Source organism: Oryctolagus cuniculus (genome assembly GCF_964237555.1).
Source record: "Oryctolagus cuniculus chromosome 16 unlocalized genomic scaffold, mOryCun1.1 SUPER_16_unloc_1, whole genome shotgun sequence".
NCBI classification, from domain to species: domain Eukaryota; kingdom Metazoa; phylum Chordata; class Mammalia; order Lagomorpha; family Leporidae; genus Oryctolagus; species Oryctolagus cuniculus.
In genome coordinates, this window is record NW_027208201.1 from 4611596 (window position 1) to 4629846 (window position 18251).

General features: G+C 53.0%; 1 protein-coding gene across 1 annotated transcript; it reads left to right on the plus strand.

Moving 5' to 3' along the window:
• The first annotated feature begins 9362 nt into the window (after positions 1-9362).
• Positions 9363-11196, plus strand: NFILZ (NFIL3 like basic leucine zipper). The gene has a single exon (XM_051835513.2). It carries the CDS (start codon positions 9377-9379, stop codon positions 10232-10234), a length of 858 nt encoding a protein of 285 aa, XP_051691473.2. The 5' UTR covers positions 9363-9376; the 3' UTR covers positions 10235-11196.
• The last annotated feature ends 7055 nt before the right edge of the window (positions 11197-18251 follow it).

Below are 18251 nucleotides of genomic sequence, written 5' to 3' on the forward strand. Positions count from 1 at the left end.
CCTGGCTGGGGGCTCCCATCTGGGGGTCCTCGCTGGAACATGCACGGTTTGCTGACGACTGAACACCTGCTGCATTTGTAGCCTGCACCGGCACCTGCCTTACCTGTTCAACCCTTGTCCCAGGCTTGTGCCTACTGCACAGTTGGATAGACTGAGGCTCAGAGGAAGGAAGACGAGGCACTTATCCGAATGTGGTCGCGGGAGGGGGCTCCGGACAGCCCTGCCCGCCCCCGCTTCCTGCCTGTGAACCTGTTCCTGGTGCCAGGGACTCCAGCTGGCTGTGCTGGCTGGGCACAGGAGGCACTGGCAGCTTCCGGTCTCTGCCCAGAGCCCCGGGTGGGCGGGGGTGGAGGGGCTGGCCGCAGGTCCCAGAGGGCTTTGCTTTTTCCTTCTTGCAATCTGAGCTGCCGCAGAGGCCTCTCGGTTTTAGAGACTGGTTTCGCTGGGGGCTTTTAAGAGGCAGGGGCTCGCTCAGAGCGAGAGTGCAGGGCCCCAGGATTCCACCGGCTTGCCCTGGGTCCGTGGGAGTGTGGGCTCTTGGGGTTATGAAGCCCTTCCGAGGAAGCGCTGGGCTGTCTAGGGCCGTGGGAACAGCCATGGTGGGACCTGAGTCACAGTTGGGGGCGAGGCTCCATCCTGGTCCCCCTGAGTCTGGGCTGAGAAGGTAGACAGCAGGACCTGGACCCAGAGTGGTGGGTTTCTGATTCCTTTCTTGCTCACCTCCTGGGCGGGCAGCTCATTACCTGTCAAGGCAAGCTCTGCTGGGTTAGTGAGCTGGAATTCTGTTTTTTTGAAAAAGGAACCATTCAGGCCGGCGCCGCGGCTCACTAGGCTAATCTTCCGCCTTGCGGCGCCGGCACACCGGGTTCTAGTCCCGGTCGGGGCGCTGGTTCTGTCCCGGTTGCCCCTCTTCCAGGTCAGCTCTCTGCTGTGGCCAGGGAGTGCAGTGGAGGATGGCCCAGGTGCTTGGGCCCTGCACCCCATGGGAGACCAGGAGAAGCACCTGGCTCCTGCCATCAGATCAGCGCGGTGCGCCAGCCGCAGCGCGCTGGCCGCGGCGGCCATTGGAGGGTGAACCAACAGCAAAAAGGAAGACTTTTCTCTCTGTCTCTCTCTCTCTCACTGTCCACTCTGCCTGTGAAAAAATTAAAAAAAAAAGAAAAAGGAACCATTCAGAATTTCATAATTCATCATCTTTTTACATTTTTAGTTATTTAAGAGAGAGAGAGAGAGAGCGAGCTTCCATCTGCTGGTTCTCTCTGCAAATGTCTGCTATGCTGAGATACTGGAGTCCCAGTGGCTGTGCCAAATGCCTGTGCCTATTTTTTGTATGTGTTTTGTTGGATATCCAATAGCTGTGCACATGTGTAGGGTACAGTGTGATAATCTGATACATGTACAACAATGTATGATGGCCAAATCAGGGTGATTATCTTTGTCATCCCCATAAACATTTATCCTTTCTTTGTATTGGGAAGATTTGAACTCTTCTTGTTCTTTTTTTTTTTTTTTAAAGAAACATTTATTTATTTGAAAAGCAGAGTTACTGAGAGAGAGAGAGAGAGAGAGGAAGAGAGAGAGATATCTTCCATCTTTTTTTTTTTTTCCCCAAATGGCCACAACAGCCAGGGCTGAGCCAGGCCCAAGCTAGGAGCCAGGAGCTCCATCTTGGTCTCCCATGCAGGTGCAGGGGCTCCAGCACTTGGGCCATCCTCTGCTGCTTCTCCAGATGCACTAGCAGGGAGCTGGATCGGAAGTGGAGCAGCCAGGACTCGGACTGGCACCCATATGGGATGCTGGCGTCACAGGTAGCAGCTTAACCCACTACGCCACTGCGCCGGCCCCAGGACCCGGGGGCTTGTTCCTCCCACTGGTTACCTTAACCTCCCTCTGCCTGCCTTCCCCTTCCTCAGTCTTGTGACCACTGTTCTGTTCTCTCTGTTCTCTGTGATTATGGAACCTTTTTTTTTTTTTTTTTAAGTGAGCTGGGAGTCTCAGAATCTCCTTACAGAGGCTGGCGGGCCTGCATAGAGCACACACGTCCTTCCGCCCAAAAGTTTCCCTCCTGTATTTATCTGAGTGCCTGTTCTGGGGATCTGTGGATGTGGGAGTCACAGCCAGAAAAGCCACTGCTGGGGCGGTGCAATTCTACCAGGCCCTGCAACCCAGAGGAGGGTCCTGGTTTGATTCCTCATTGGAGTCAATCTGGTGGGCTTCCTGCAGGAGGAGAGACCTGAGTCGCATCTTGGGGGGAATGGATATGATTTGGCTGGGGCGAGAGGTGTGGGAAGACTTCTGGCAGAGGGAATTGCGTGTGGGGAGACGGAGATGAAAGATGGCCCAGGAGGCTGGAGTGGTGGTTGAGGAGGAGTGTGGGCCCTGCTGAGGCCAGGAAACAGAACTAGGTGTGCAGCACCCAGGGTACGGGCGAGAGAAACTCTGGACAGGGCAAGAGTCTGGCTTTGCCAGGGAGCAGCTCCCCCCCCCCCCCCCCCCCGCCCCGGAGTAGGGAACGCCCAGCTCACCGCAGCCTTGCCGGCACTGGGTTTGATCACTTTTTCAATCTTTGCCGATTTCAGTGGGGAAAAAATGATCTTGTTACATATGTGGGAACGAGTGTCCCTCTTGCGAGCGACAAGCCGGGGCGAGTTCTGCAGATCTGTCCTGGCCTCCCCGTGGACCCCTAGCTTGGGAGAGCGAAGACGCCTGCACCCAGGAGTGTGTGTGTGTGTGTGTGTGTGTGGTCATTTCTGTTCCCCCTCTGGGCATGGAGAGAGAGAGGAGACCCTGGGCTGCCCTGTGTCACCTTTTTGGGAGTGCTTTCAAAGTTTTAAATTTCTCTCTCCTCTGTTGGCCGCAGGGTCACCCTGTAACCGTAGCTTTGTCCTTATCTGGAATATCTTCTGGGCTCAAAGCAGAGAGTTAGCCGGCCCAGGAAGGAGTTCCCTGGGAGGTCACTCTGATACGCAAAGCTTAAGTTTAAGTTTTCAAAGCATCTGTGCATGATCGGTTCCTTGAACTTGTATAACACTTGTACATATTTGTGGGCTACATTGTGATCAGACATTTATGTATTTCAGAGAGAGAGAGAGAGAGAGAGAGAGAGAGAGAGAGAGAGAGAGAACTTCCACTGGTTCACTCTCCAAATGCCCACAACAGCAGGGGCTGGTGTGGGGAGGCAGCCCGGAGCCAGGAGCACAGTCCAGGTCTGCCACACGGGTGGCATAGGCTCACCTCCTTGAGCCGTTGCTGGTGTGTTTTAGCAGGGAGCTGGAGTCAGGCGCTGAGCTGGGGACCGAATCTGGGGCAGGCGTCTGAACTGCTGAACTGAACAGCCACTCCCAGTAGCACGTTTTGGTGCACGTGTAACACACATCGTGGTCACAGCAAAGAAAAATCAATGCATCCATCGCCTCAAATGCACTGTTGTTTCTTTGTATTGCGAGCATTCCAACTCCCCTCTCCTAACTATTCTGAAGTCTAATAATTTACTGGTAACTGTGGCTGCCCTGCTGTGCTACACTAGAAGTCAATCTTGCCTGACTGTATTTTGATAGCCATTGTTCAACCCACCTCTGTTCCCCGCTGCCCAGTCCTGTGGCTTTTTTTTTTTAAAACAGATTTATTTTATCTATTTGAAAGAGTTACAGAGAGAGAGGGTGGGGGAGAGAGACACACACACACACACAGAGGTCTTCCATCTGCTGGTTCACTCTCCAGCTGGGCTGTTGGAAGCCAGGAGTCAGGAGCTTCTTCCAGCTCTCCCATGTGGGTGGCAGGGACCCAAGCCCTCTGCCGCTTTCCCAGGCCATAGCAGGGAGCTGGAGCGGAAGTGGAGCAGCCAGGACTTGAACCAGCGCCCATATGAGATGCTGGCACTGCAGGCGGTAACTTCAACTTTCTCCACATATGAGTGAGAACCTGAGCTCTGTGTGTTTTTGTGCCTGGCTTATTTCACTGGACACAACGTCTTCCAGCTCCGTCCACGTTGCTGCCCTTGAACCCATTCCACAGATGAAGAGCACAGGCCCCGAGAGGTCAAGTCACCAACCTGGCATCCCACGGCCAGCAGTGGCTGAGTATCTTCGTGTCACTCCATCAACTCCTCTTCTGTCACAAAGATCTAATTTAATGCCTATTTGGGCAGTGGTGGTGGGCCACCTCTCTGTCCCCCATTGTCTCGCCCTGCCCCAGGCCTTGCTAGGGAGGGGCTGTGGCGTCCAGCTCAACACCAACCTCACAAGGCAGGGAGAGGAAAGAAAAACAGGAAAGAGAGAGAGGAAACCACAGAGAACCCTCTGGGAGCCGCAAGTGCCCCTGCGGCCCAGCTCCTGACTTACAGCCTGGTTCTGTGCCACCTAGCTCTGGGCTCCGGGTTCCAATCCCATGTTTGCTGCTAAAATCTCCTTTTAGTTCCTTCTCAGGTGTGGCTCTAGGACTCCTCTGACAACTGTATTTATCGATCTGAGCTATAACTGGTGCTGGTTTTAGCACCCCCCCCCCCCTTCTTTTAAAAAATATTTATCTGGGGCTGGTGCTGTGGAGTAGTGGGTAAAGCCGCTACTCCCATATGGGCGCTGGTTCAAGTCCTGGCTGCTCCACTTCTGGTCCAGCTTTCTGCTATGGCCTGGGAAAGCAGTAGGAGACGGCCCAAATCCTTGGGCCTCTGCACTCCTCACACGGGAGACCTAGAAGCTCCTGGCTCCTGGCTTTGGATTGGCGCAACTCTGGCCATTGCAGCCAACTGGGGAGTGAACCAGTGGATGGAAGACCTCTCTCTCTCTGCCTCTCCTTCTCTCTCTGTGTAACTCAGACTTTCAAACAAACAAATAAATCTTAAAAAATTATCTATTTAATTTATTTGAAGGGCAGAGAGACAGAGACAAAGATATTATGGATAGACAGAGAACTCTCATTGGCTGGTTCATTCCCCCAAATGCCTGCAATGGCCAGGGCTGGGCCAGCCTGAAGCCAGGAGCCAGGAGCTCCATCCGGGTCTCCCACATGGGTGTGGGGCCCAAGCACTTGGGTCATCATTGCCGCCTCCCGGGATGCGTAACAGCAGGGAGCTGGCATCAGGAGCGGTGGTGGGACTTAGACACTCAAATATGGAATGCAGGCATCCCAAGCTGTGTCTTAACCACTGCACCTCCACTCTCTAAAGTGTTAACGGACTCATGATAATTTCCTTTAAGGGGTACAGAGTTGACGGGGTGCCACGTTGCAATTCAGTGCCTGTACACAGTTGGCAGTGGTCAGCCTGGGGTGACTGACACATCCTTGTGTTGGGCACCTTTTAACCCCTCTCTCCTAACTGAAATACTTAATTAACTGTAGTCACCCAGAGTATCTGGACTGTGCTGTAAAACATCAGAAGCCCCTCCTGGGGTGGGCATTGGGCTCAGTGGTTAAGGTGCATCTTGGGGTGCCCACATCCCACATCCGAATGCTGAGTTCGAGTGCCGACTCCACTCCTGACTCCAGCTTCCTGCTAATGCCCCAGGAGGCAGCAGTGACGGCTCGAGCACTTGAGCCCCTGCCACTCACATGGGAGAGCTTGACTGAGTTCCTGGTTTCTGATTTTGGCCAGCTCCAGTCCCTGCTGTTGTGAGGGTCTGGGGAGTGAACCAGTGGACCGGACAGCTCTGTCTGTCTTACTGTCTCCCTGCCTTTCGAATAAATAAAACAATTAAGAACAGCAAAATGAAAGTTAAATTAGTCACGGATGTTTACGGGGCAGAGGCTGGTGAAGGTACATTTTAGCTCCACTTCAGGAAAATGTTCTCAGGCCTGTTTGACAGCACATGAGCCAACTTTGAAGGGACTGAGCTCCCTGTCTCTCCCGGGAACCAAGCAGAGTCATGATTGCCGCCGGTCAGGGAGGCTTCAGAGGCTGACGGGGCTGGGGCGGAGGTGGCCTGGGCCGTGTGAGGGAGACTCTTTTCCTGTTCCCTCGCCGTCTCACTGGTCTCCGTTAGGGCGTCCTCCTTGACCACAGGAAGATCAACCCTCACTCCATCTTCTCGAAATAAACTCAGGCAGCAGACCTATCTGTAGCCCCATCTCTCTCTGTGTTCCTGCAGAGGTGCTGGGGGCGGTGACTGGGGGGCTCAGGCCAAGCCACAGCGGGGAGCCACTTAGGAGCGAGCATTGCAGGAGGACCCAGGCCCGCTGCACCAGGCGGGCAGCTGCTCTGTCCCGTCCTTCTTACAGCTGACCACCATCCTACTCTTGATCTTGCTTGGGTCACTGCTGGCTCTGGCTTGGCTTTTAACATTTTTAAAAAAGCTCTATTTACTGGGCCAGTGCCGTGGCTCACTAGGCTAATCCTCCGCCTTGCGGCGCCGGCACACCGGGTTCTAGTCCCGGTCGGGGCGCCGCATTCTGTCCCGGTTGCCCCTCTTCCAGGCCAGCTCTCTGCTGTGGCCAGGGAGTGCAGTGGAGGATGGCCCAGGTGCTTGGGCCCTGCACCCCATGGGAGACCAGGAAAAGCACCTGGCTCCTGGCTCCTGCCATCGGATCAGCGCGGTGCGCCGGCCGCGGCGGCCATTGTAGGGTGAACCAACGGCAAAAGGAAGACCTTTCTCTCTGTCTGTCTCTCTCACTATCCACTCTGCCTGTCAAAAAATAAAAAAAATAAAAATAAAATAAAAAAAGCTCTATTTACTTAAAGGCAAAGAAGAGAGAGAGAGAGAGAGAGGTCTTCTATCTGCTGGTTCACTCCCCAAATGTCTGCAATGGCTGGGTTTGGGTGAAGCTGAAGCTAGGAGCCAGGAGTTCCACCCAGGTCTCCCATGTGGGTTTAGGGGCCCAAGCACTTGGGCCATCTTCCACTGTTTCTCCCAGGCAATCAGCAGGGAGCAGGATCAGAATGGGTGCAGCGGGGACATGAACTGGCGACCATATGGGATGCCAGCGCTGCAGGGGAGGCCCAATGTACTAGGCCACAGCGCTGGCCCCTTGTTCTGAATTCTTAGGTGGAACCCTTATACTTGTCTATGACTCTTCTTCCTATTTTGTATCAGAATCACATAAGGTGATGATAGGAGAACCCAAATCTGTGTGCTAGAGTGTGCAGGAAAACCAACATGAGAGACTGGGCTGTGGCAAAGGAGGGGGCCGCCCATCCTTGGACACTGGGAGTCTTTTCTGAGCTCTGTCTTGGGAGCATCCCTCCTGTTCTGCTCTCATTCTCAGTGCACTGGTTCTCCAATTCTGGCTACACGGAAAGTCCTCAAACATTGCTTTTTTGTTGGTTGGGCGGACGGATGCATCCATGGATGGATATGCAGATGGCTGAATGGATTTGTGGAAGAATGACTGGCACATGGGTGGTACCAAGGACAGAATGTGTTGAAGGAAAGATGTCTAGCAAAGTCACAAAATTTTTTAAAGATTTATTTATTTATTGGAAAGTCAGAGTTACACAAAGAGAGGAGAGGCAGAGAGAGTGAGAGAGGTCTTCCATCCGACAGTTCACTCCCCAATTGGCTGCAATGGCCAGAGTTGTGCTGATCTGAAGCCAGGAGCCAGAAGCTTCTTCTGGGTCTCCTGCATGGGTGCAGGGGCCCAAGGACTCGGGCCATCTTCTACTGCTTTCCCAGGCCATAGCAGAGAGCTGGATCGGAAGAGGAGCAGGCAGGACTAGAACCAGCACCCATATGGGATGCCGGCACTTTAGGCCAGGGCGTTAACCCGCTGTGCCATAGCGCCAGCCCCACAATATTTTTTTTTTTAAAGGAATCCACCAGTGAACTCATAGATAGCCGGATGATGTCCCAGTTTGTTTTCTGAGTCTGGGTCATCTATCACAAGTACAAGTACATTTTGCTCACGGTCCTGAGACTGGGAAGTCCCGAGAGCGTGGCCTTGGTGCCCACTCAGAAGTGAGCAAAGCCTTGTGGCTGCATCATATAACGTGACAGTGGGCATCACCAGATGAGACACAGCAGGTTTACCAGAGAGTGCTTGCCGGGAAAGCAAAGCCACTAAGCTGATAGCCAGTTAATCCCCTGGTCCACGAATGAATTAGTCCAATCACGAAGGAGATCCCTTCTGACCCACTCACCTCCCAAAGGGGCTGCCTCCAAATACTTTTTTTTTTTTTAAAGATTTTATTTATTTGAGAGGCAGAGTTACAGACAGTGAGAGGGAGAGACAGAGAGAAAAGTCTTTCGTCCACTGGTTCACTCCCCAAATGGCCACAATGGCCGGAGCTGTGCCGATCTGAAGCCAGGAGCCAGGAGCCTCTTCCAAGTCTCCCACATGGGTGCAGGGGCCCAAGGACTTGGGCCATCTTCCACTGCTTTCCCAGGCCATAGCGGGGAGCTGGATGGGAAGAAGAGCAGCCGGGACTAGAACTGGCACCTGTGTGGGATTCTGGCGCCGCAGGCGGAGGATTAACCCACTGAGCCACAGCGCTGCTCCCCTTCCAAATACGTCTAGTATAGGAATTTGGGAATTGAGTTCCCAGCACAATTCACTGCACTTTCAATTCAAGAAAGCCGCTATAGTTCATCATAAAACTGAGTGTTGAGTTTCCTGGTGGCAAATGTAAAGAGGGAAATGTAGTAGGGTTCATGGTTTTTGGTGAGTGGTTCGGCAGGAGGGCCAGTCACTCACCAGCTGTGAACAGGTCGTTCATTCTGGGTGTTCCTGTGCCACCTGCCATTTATAAGCACCATGCTAGGTCCCAGAGTCCCGGTGGCAGACAGATGTAGGACACACCTGCTCCTCACGGATGGCGAGATGGATGAAGGTTTGCGAGTGGGTGGGTGGAGAGATGGTAGGTTGGTTGGGAGTGTGGGTGGAGGGATGAGTGATGAGTGATGAGGTTGCCTGATGGATGGGTGGGTGGGCAGGCCCACAACTCTGGCCTTTGAACGGGGAGGTCTTGGGAGTACAACCCGTGCACAGCTTAAGTCTCAGCTTAGTTTTTGGCCCTGACTCTGCTCAGTTCCCTCCATGGACACACATTCATTTATTCATTCTCTCTCTCTCTCTCCTCTCTCTTTGTAGGTTCAGCCTTCCTTCTGTCTCCCTCTGGGTCTCCAAGAACCTCACCCTGAGAGCCCTCAGCTTGTCCGCTTTCTCCGTGGTAAGAACATTCCTGGATGGAACCGAATCCTTCTGAGGACGCAGCGGCCATAGCTCCCCATGATGACTGTGGCCCTTCTCTGTGCCCTGCTCACCCCTGCTCAGTCTGCCAGCTCCCCTTTCTCTCCCCCAAATCCCTCACCCTGATCTGCAGCCCAACTCTGTCCACAGGTAGCTGCGGCCACACAGGATGAATCAGAGGAAGGGGTCATTTGGGTCAACCCCCTGCCTCCACCCCAAGACCTCTTTCCTCTTCCCTAGGTCCACTGCACGCGCGGTCATGGACATCAGCGTCTTGAGCCCAACAGATGCGTCTCGGGGTCACGGCAAGAGCCTGTGGCCCCCCCGGGGCAGGGGCCCAGCTGTGCGTCGGCAGCGGGAGTTCATGCCGGAAGACAAGAAGGACACGGTTTACTGGGAAAAGCGGAGGAAGAACAATGAGGCGGCCAAGAGATCCCGGGAGAAGAGGCGGCTCAATGATGCGGCCATTGAGGGCAGGCTGGCCGCACTGCTGCAGGAGAACGCTCTGCTCAGAGCTGAGCTGCGGGCACTCCAGCTCCGATGCGGCCTCTTGTCCACCATGGGCAGCCCCTGCACCTTACCCTTGCATGCCCTGCTATGGGAATCTCCCTGGACTGGGGACCCCTACCATGGGGCTGAACCCCTCTCGCTCCTGCCTGGCTCCCACGGCTGCCTCTTGAGGCCGTGTTCCCTGGGCGCTGGGGTGCCAGGATGCCAGGGCTGCCTGGTGGCTCACAGGTGGACTGGCATGGCTGCTTCTCCCAGATCTCTCCAGGAGCCTGCAGCCCCTACTCCCAGGAGAGTCGACATGCCCTTACAGGCTGCCCTCTTCAGCTGCCAACTCTTGGATGGGCACATGGGGTCCAGGCCGGAGCTCAGGCCGTGCTGGGGGTTGTGGTCACCTATGCACCCCAGATGCCGGGCCCCAGGGCTCTCAGATGTGTTGCTGACACCCGCTGCTGATCCCATGGGGCTGCCTCCTGGGGTGACCTGCCCTGTCCCAGGGGACAGTCCCAAGGGGCTGACTCCGCCTTCCTTGCCCCACAAACTGCGCATCAAACCCCAAGCCTCTTGCAAGGCACCTCAGGGATGGGCAGGGGGTCAGGAATCCCCCTGATTCCTGAGGGATGGTTGGGACTGTGCGGGTTTGGGTAGGGGATGGGTGGCGTGGCCTTGACCAAGCTGGGACTGGGAAAGGCCTGTAGGCAGCAGGGTGCACCCTGGCTGGGAGAGTCCACTTCCCAGTGAGCAGGCCAGGCCTCTAGGTGGAGGGAGTGGGGTCCCATCGTGGGCTCTATCATGGCTCTGCCTTGCTCTTAGATTTATGCTTTGGATTGTCACTCCCTCCTTCCTTCCTTCCCTCCTTCCTCCTGTCCATCCATCTACCCCTTTGCCCATCCATCCACCTGCTCATTGTCTCATCCATCCATCATCCATCCACTTATCTACCCACCCACCTGTTCATCTTCTCATCATCCACCTGTCCACCATTCATCCATCCAGCCATCCATTTTACTATCCTCTCTTCATGCTCCAATCCCATGCATCCATCATCAATCCACCCATCCACCCATGAATCCTACTATCCACCCATCCTTTCACCCTTTCATTCATTTAATCATTTGCTCATGCACTCACTTGTTAGCCATCTATTCTCTCATTCATTTGCTTACAAAGCACCTGCCCCCTCACACACCCAATTGTGATCTTTGGGTCTTCCCTCCCTGCCCAGATTAGTGACAGGTATGGGGACACCTTCCTGGCCTTAAGATTCCTGCATTCTTTATGCATTTATTCACTTAATTCATTCATTCCTATGAATGTGTGTTCGTCATTCATCCATTCAACAGTCTGCGTGGGCTAGGAGCCTTGCTCTAACCAGACCCTGCACACTATAGCTGGGTCTGGCTATGCCTGCACATGTCCCTTGGTTCTGGTCCAGAGCTGGCACTGGACAAGGCCAGGCCCCTGTGCCCTGTGCCCAGCTCTCTGGCAGGAGCAAAGAAAGCCTTGACTGGTTCCCTGTCCTGCTGGTCACAGCAGGGCACTCACCAGACCTTGCCTGGCCAAGGATCTGCACTACTGGCTCAACTGCTGTGCTGAGTGTGAGTGGGGTGAGGCCCAGGGGCCTGCCTTCTCCCTGGTGCCTGGGACCATCAGGGGAAGGATGGAAGGAAGCCTACTTTGGAGGGTGTGGCCCCAGCCTGTCCATCACAGTTGCCTTAAAGCAAGCAAAGATTTTTCTGCATTGCAGAGGCCCCCAGCGTCTATTGATGGGTTCTTATCCAGTCCGCTTCAATACCTCCATGGACGGAGGGCTCACTTCTCCAAATCTATTCCATGAATCCTTCTCTTGACCCAAAACCTGCTTCTTGCAAGCATCTGCCTCTCATACTGTCCTTCACATGGGGGCCACTCAGATCCACAACCTTCTTCTTCCTCCTGCTTGGAGATGGCTGGCTTGGGGGAAGAAGCCTCCTGCTGCCCTATTGCCTCATGTGGTTTAAGAAGATGAAACCTTGTTAATTCTGTATACGGCACGACACAGAGTATGCAGCCAACACGTGTTAGCTTCTCTCACCTTTCCTTTTTATAAAGGAGCCCAGTCCAGGGGAAAAGTCCTCAACTTCCAAAATTCCCTTGCTTCTCCATGGCTTGGCTCTTCTTTTTTTTTTTTTTGTCCATGCTATTTATATATGATGTTCCTTGGAACTGAATATGAATAATTTATTCATTCAGCAAATACATATGCCTTTTCAGCAACAATTTTTTGAGTTCATACTAAGTGTCAAGTGGGGACTGGTAAAGAAAGTAGTCTTTGAGAGTCTGTGGAATAAGTAAACTTGTGTGGCTGTCTAGAACATCCAGCCGAGATGTGTTGGTTACCCTCCTCCTGGGCCAGGTGTGGCTTGTGCCCCTGAGAGCCATCGGGCAGCTGGTAATTTTCCATGTGGCTTTTCCGGAAGCTACTGTTGTAAGACGTTCCACCATGGGGAATCCTGTGCCCCTTGGGTTATCCTTGTCAGATTCATGATTGATTTGGGGACTGAATTTTGAAGACATGCAATCATGTGGTACATTTCCTCTTCCACCCATCCTCCAAGGCAGGTGAGAGCTCTTTGGATGTGAGTGCATAAAATTCCTCTCTGAACTTTACACGGGGCCCACCTAGGATGAGCAATCCATGTTGGATGAACGTTTTCGCCTGCTGTGGTGGTGGCTGCCTGGGGCAGAGGCAGAATGAGTTCAAGTTGCTGATGGGGTCACATTTTTCCATCTCGTCCACATGAGTTCTCATTCTGGCTGAACCCGCTGTGATCTGGGTCTTCCAGACTCACATTGGGTTTTGTGGACCAACTGTGTCAGCATTGCCTGAGGATTTAGAAGACGTGCAGAATTCCAGGCCTCTCCCAGGATGGCTGAATCAGAACCTGCCCTTCTGACAAGACGCCCACGTGATCCACGTTAGCATGGAAGTGTGAGAAGCACTAACATTTCTGTTAACAAGGCATTTCCTGTCCAGATCCAGAAAGTGAATGTTTTGGCTTTGTGGATTAGGTGACTTTTGCTGTGCTGACTCTACTCTGCCATTGCAGCCATGGACAATCTGTAAACACATGGGCGAAGCTGTATTCCAATAAAACTTTACTGACAAAAACAGGTATGGCCAGGTCTGGGCTGTAAACTCAGGAGGGGAATTGTAGATTCCAGAGGTGTCTTCAACCTTGACATGCCCACAGTTCTGCAGACAGGTGTTAACAATGTATGCTCGGCCGGCGCCGCGGCTCACTAGGCTAATCCTCCGCCTTGTGGCACCGGCACACCGGGTTCTAGTCCCAGTTGGGGCGCCGGTTCTGTCCCGGTTGCCCCTCTTCCAGGCCAGCTCTCTGCTGTGGCCAGGGAGTGCAGTGGAGGATGGCCCAAGTGCTTGGGCCCTGCACCCCATGGGAGACCAGGAGAAGTACCTGGCTCCTGCCATTGGATCAGTGCAGTGCGCCGGCTGTGGTGGCCATTGGAGGGTGAACCAACGGCAAAGGAAGACCTTTGTCTCTCTCTCTCTCACTGTCCACTCTGCCTGTCAAAACACACACACACACATACACACACACACACACACACAAAACAAAAACAATGTATGCTCCCCCACATGAGAGGACATTTGTGTTTGCCGTACTCTTCCTTGGTTTGGAAGGGCTTTTTTGTCTTTTGTCAGTCAAGGGGGTGTACATGATTTGAATCTACAGTCCTGTGTTGACTACCTTTCCCAAGATCTACTAACCATTTCTATGAATTGCCTGCTCCCTCAGGTTACTTACTTTTTTCTTATCGATGTCTCAGAGCTCTCTACAGATCACGGACCCACACTCACACCCTTCATTCCATAGGAACGTCACCTTCTCATCTGATTTGTCTTTTCCCTTTATTTATGGTATCTTTTGCTGTCCAGCAGTTTGAAAATTGATGTGGCCAATGTACAAATCTTCTGTGGTTTGTATAGTTTTTTTTTTTTTTTAAGGAATCCTGTTTTTTCTCAAAGTCACTGTCTCCCAAATGCTTTTCTAAATGTTATAAAGTTTTGCTTCTTACACTGAGATATTTGGCTCATGTGTTTCTCTCTTTCATCTGCTACGTGAAACTCCCTGGACCACAGAATCACCTAGGGGTGCTAGCTTCATTATAGACACTGAATCTGACTTTCCAGGGCCTAGGCCTGGGAATCTGCATTTTCACTGACACCTAGGTGATTAAAACATTTCATTTATTTCGAGGGGGAGAGGGAGAGGGAAGGTAGAGGGAGGGGGAGGGGGAGAGGGCTAACAAGCACTAACTCTTATCCAGTGCTTCACTCTTAAAAATGTCTACAACGGCCAGGGCTGAGCCAGGCCAAAGCTAGGAGGCAGGAACTCAGTTCAGGCCTCGCAGATGGGAGGTGGGAACTCAGCCACTGGGCCTTCAGAGATGCTTCCCAAGGGGCACAGTAGCAGGAAGCGGGAATCAGGAGCAGAGCCCTGAATCCAGGCCCTGTGATGTGGGAAGTGGGCATCCTAACCACAATGCCAAATGCCCACCCCAGTGAGCCTTATAATCAGACCAGCTCAGGACAAGCTGGCTCGGTGGCTAGCAGAATGGTCTGGGAGCTGGGCAGGATCAATTTCCCAGTCCTGGCTGAGGGGCCTCACTGATGTCACTGTCCCTCCCTGACTGTAAATGATTATCTGCAAACGGACAGAAGCCTCTGGTGAAGACTGAATGAGAAGAAGCAGGTAAATGCCTTGATCCATGGCCTGCCCTGGCAACTGGGCTGGCTTTTTTTTTTTTTTTTTGATAGGCAGAGTGGACAGTGAGAGAGAGACAGAGAGAAAGGTCTTCCGTTACCGTTGGTTCACCCTCCAATGGCCGCTGCGGCCGGCGTGCTGCGGCTGGTGCACCGCACTGATCCGAAGCCAGGAGCCAGGTGCCTCCCCCTGGTCTCCCATGTGGGTGCAGGGCCCAAGCACTTGGGCCATCCTCCACTGCACTCCCAGGCCACAGCAGAGAGCTGGATTGGAAGAGAAGCAACCAGGACAGAATCCGGCACACCGACTGGGACTAGAATCTGGGGTGCCAGTGCCGCAGGCAGAGGATTAGCCTATTAAGCCGTGGCGCCGGCCTGTTTTTTTTTTTTTTTTTTTAACATTTATTATTTATTTATTTTAAAGGCAGAGTTACAGAGAGGCTGAGGCAGAAAGAGAGAGAGAGATCGTCCATTTGCTGGTTCACTCCCCAAATGGCTGCAACGGCTGGAGCTGCGCCAATCTGAAGTCAGGAGCCAGGAGCTTCCTTTGGGTCTCCCATGTGGGTACAGGGGCCCAAGGACTTGGGCCATCTTCTATTGCTTTCCCAGGCCATAGCAGAGAGCTGGATCAGAAGCGGAGCAGTTGGGTCTCAAACCAGAGCCCATACGGGATGCCGGCACTGCAGGTGGTGGCTTTATCTGCTACACCGCTGCGCCAGCCCTGGGCACTGGGCTGTTTTATCCTCACGGAGAATGTAACTAATCCTGCTTCCCTTTTTGCTTTGTCCACCAAGGGCTAAACTCTGCTCAATCAAAATACTTATACTCATTTATTCAGCTTCTGTTCTTTACTCATTTAGCTAATATTTATTGTAAAATATAAACTTTCTTGTCTGATCTGCCTTTTCATTTTGTTCGGGGCATATTTTGCTGTGCAACAGTTCGAGAATCAGAGGCAGCCAAATTTATCGATTTTTTTTTCTCTTGTGGTTCATCTTTAACAATCCTCCTGTGTCTCAAGATCTTAGAGGCAGTCATTGGTCTGGGGAAAGAGAAAAGAAAAAAAATAGATGTGGTTCCTGCCTCTGTGGTGGGGGTGACAGATTAAAACTAAATAAGAAAAATGTAGGGCCGGCATGGTGGTGCAGCACTATGACTGCTGCTTGCAGTATCTGCATCAGAGTACTGGCTTCAAGCCCCAGCTGCTCTGCCTTCAGTCCTTCTGATGCTCCTGGGAAGGCAGCGGAAGATGGTCAGAGTGCTTCGGCCCCTGCCACCTGCCTGGGATACCCAGAGGGAGCTCCAGGCCCCCGGTTTCAGCCTGGTCCAGCTCTGGCCATTGCAGCGACTTGGGGGAGTGAACTAGTGGACGGAAGATATCTCTCTCTCTCTCTCTCTCTCTCTCTCTCTCTGCCTCTCCCCCTCTCTGTCATTCTACCTTTCAAATATCAAATAAAGCTTTGGGGCTGGCGCTGTGGTGTAGTGGGTTAAAGCCATGGCCTGAAGCACCAGCATCCCATATGGGCGCTGGTTCTAGTCCTGGCTGCTCCACTTCTGATTCAGCTCTCTACTATGGCCCAGTAAAGCAGTAGAAGATGGCCCAAGTCCTTGGGCCCCTGTACCCACGTGGGAGACCTGGAAGAGGCTCCTGGCTCCTGGCTTTGGATCGGAGCAACTCCGGCTGTTGTGGCCAATTGGGGAGTGAACCAGTGGATGGAAGACCTCTCTTTCTGTCTCTAACTCTCTCTGTAACTCTTTCAAATAAATAAAATAAATCTTTAAAAAATAAAGCTTTTTTTTTTTCTCAAAAAGGAAAAATGTGTAGGGGAACCACCAGCAAGTGTCATGGAGGAAAAAGAGGCGGGGGCTTGGGAGGGGAAGGAGTGAGCGGGTCATCATCACTGCAGTGGGGAGGTCCAGAGGGGCTTTGCTGAACAGATGACATTTGAGGAGACTTGTGGAGGTGAGAGAGGCGGTCGTGTGTGTCCCTAGGGAAGAGCAGTAGGTGTAGAGAACAGCTTGTGCCGAGGTCCAGTGGCAGGACCATGCCTGAGTGTGTGTGGATGGTGTAGAGTGAGGGAGGTGTTGAGAGAGATGGAGGGGTGAGGCTGGCCAGGTGTGCCAGGCCTTGTGGGTCGAGGTGAAGGCTTTGGCTTCCTCTCCCAGCAAGAGGGGGCTGTGGGGGGCAGTTTCTGAGCATGTTTCTGCTGTAACCATCTCCCCACTTCCATCCTGTGGTGTGTGAGGCTGAGTGAAAATAAATACACTCACCACACATGTACAGGCGGGGGGTCGGGGTGGGTGGCGACTGACCACGCTGCCGTTGTGACTCACTGCCCCGCCAGTGGTTGTGTCCCCCCGCCCCGTCCTCAGAGCCATGGTGCCCGTCCCATTCTTGCTTCTGAGCTGTTCTGAGCTGGGAGGGGCAAGGCAGGCAAAGCTGCTCCAAGAGGTGGAATCAGGGTGGGAAACGCAGAGGTATTGCTTTTCTTCTTTATCAAGCTGCTTTCTGTTACGTCCTCATTTTCGACAAGCAGGGGAGGGAGGGGAAGGTCAGGTACACATAGAAGGAAGTGGGCAGGGTACAGGGTCAGTTGAGGTGGGAGGGAAGCCGGTGGCGAAGTGGCCGGGAATAGCCTACAAGGCAGCATGGTTGGCTCACAAAGACAGGAGGAGCTGGAGTAAGGTGGCTCCTGCTGATGACACCTGAGAGGAGGGCCACACAGGACTGGGGTGGGTGGGAGGAAGGTACAGGTGAAAACATGCTCCGGAGGGCAGGCACTTAGTGCAGTGGTTAGGATGTCACTTGGGACACCCATACTCCATGCCAGCGTGCTTGGTTCAATTCCTGGTACTCCATCTCTTTTTTATTTTATTTTTTAAAAGATTTTATTTATTTATTTGAGAGGCAGAGCTACAGAGAGAGGGGGAGAGGGGGAGGGGGAGGAGGGAGAGAAGGGGAGAGAGAAAGAGAAAGTTTTCATCCACTGGTTCACTCCCCAAATGGCTTCAATGGCTGGAGCTGAGCTGATCCAAAGCCAGGAGCCAGGAGCTACTTCTAGGTCTCTCCCACACGGGTGCAGAGGCCAAAGACCTCGGGCCATCTTCCACTGCTTTCCCAGGCCATAAGCAGAAAGCTCAATTGGAAGAGGAGCAGCTGGAACATGAATTGGCACCCATATGGATGCCAACACTGCAGGCAGAGGCTTATTGGCCTACTAACACCACAGTGCTGGCCCCTGGTACTCCACTTCTGATCCAGCTTCCTGCTGACGTGCACCCTGGAAGGCAGCTGGTGATGGCAAAAGTACCTGGGTATCTGCCTCTTATGTGGGAGACCTGGATGGAATTCTGGGCTCCTGGCTTCAGCTTGGCCCAGACTTGGCTGTTGTGTGCACTGGGGGGTGGGGGGGTGGGTGGGTGTGAATCAGCAGATCTCTCTCTCTCTCTCTCTCTCTCTCTCTCTCTTCTCTGTCTCTCCTAGGGGCTACACCAACAGAAGGCTCAGGAGCAAAACCAGGAATCAAATCTCATTCAGATATAGGATGCAGGCGACCTAACCTCCAGGCCAAGTGTCTATCCTGCAAGCAATTTTTAAAAAATTTTATTTCAGACATTAGAGAACAGTCTTGTTGTTTTTAAAGATTTATTTATTTACTTGAAAGGCAGCGGTATAGGGAGGAGAGACAGAGAAGCCTTCCACCACTGGTTCACTCCCCAAAAGGCCACAATGGCTGGCTAAAACCAGGAGTGGGGAACTCCATCAGGGTCTCCCATGTATGTGGCAGGGACTAAAGGACTTGGGACATCTTCTGCTGCTTTCCCAGGCATGTTAGCAAGGAGCTGGTTCATTGGTGGA

Bases quoted from the DNA above. Each gene is read 5' to 3' on its own strand.
- NFILZ (XM_051835513.2), top strand. From the start codon at position 9,377: ATGGACATCAGCGTCTTGAGCCCAACAGATGCGTCTCGGGGTCACGGC.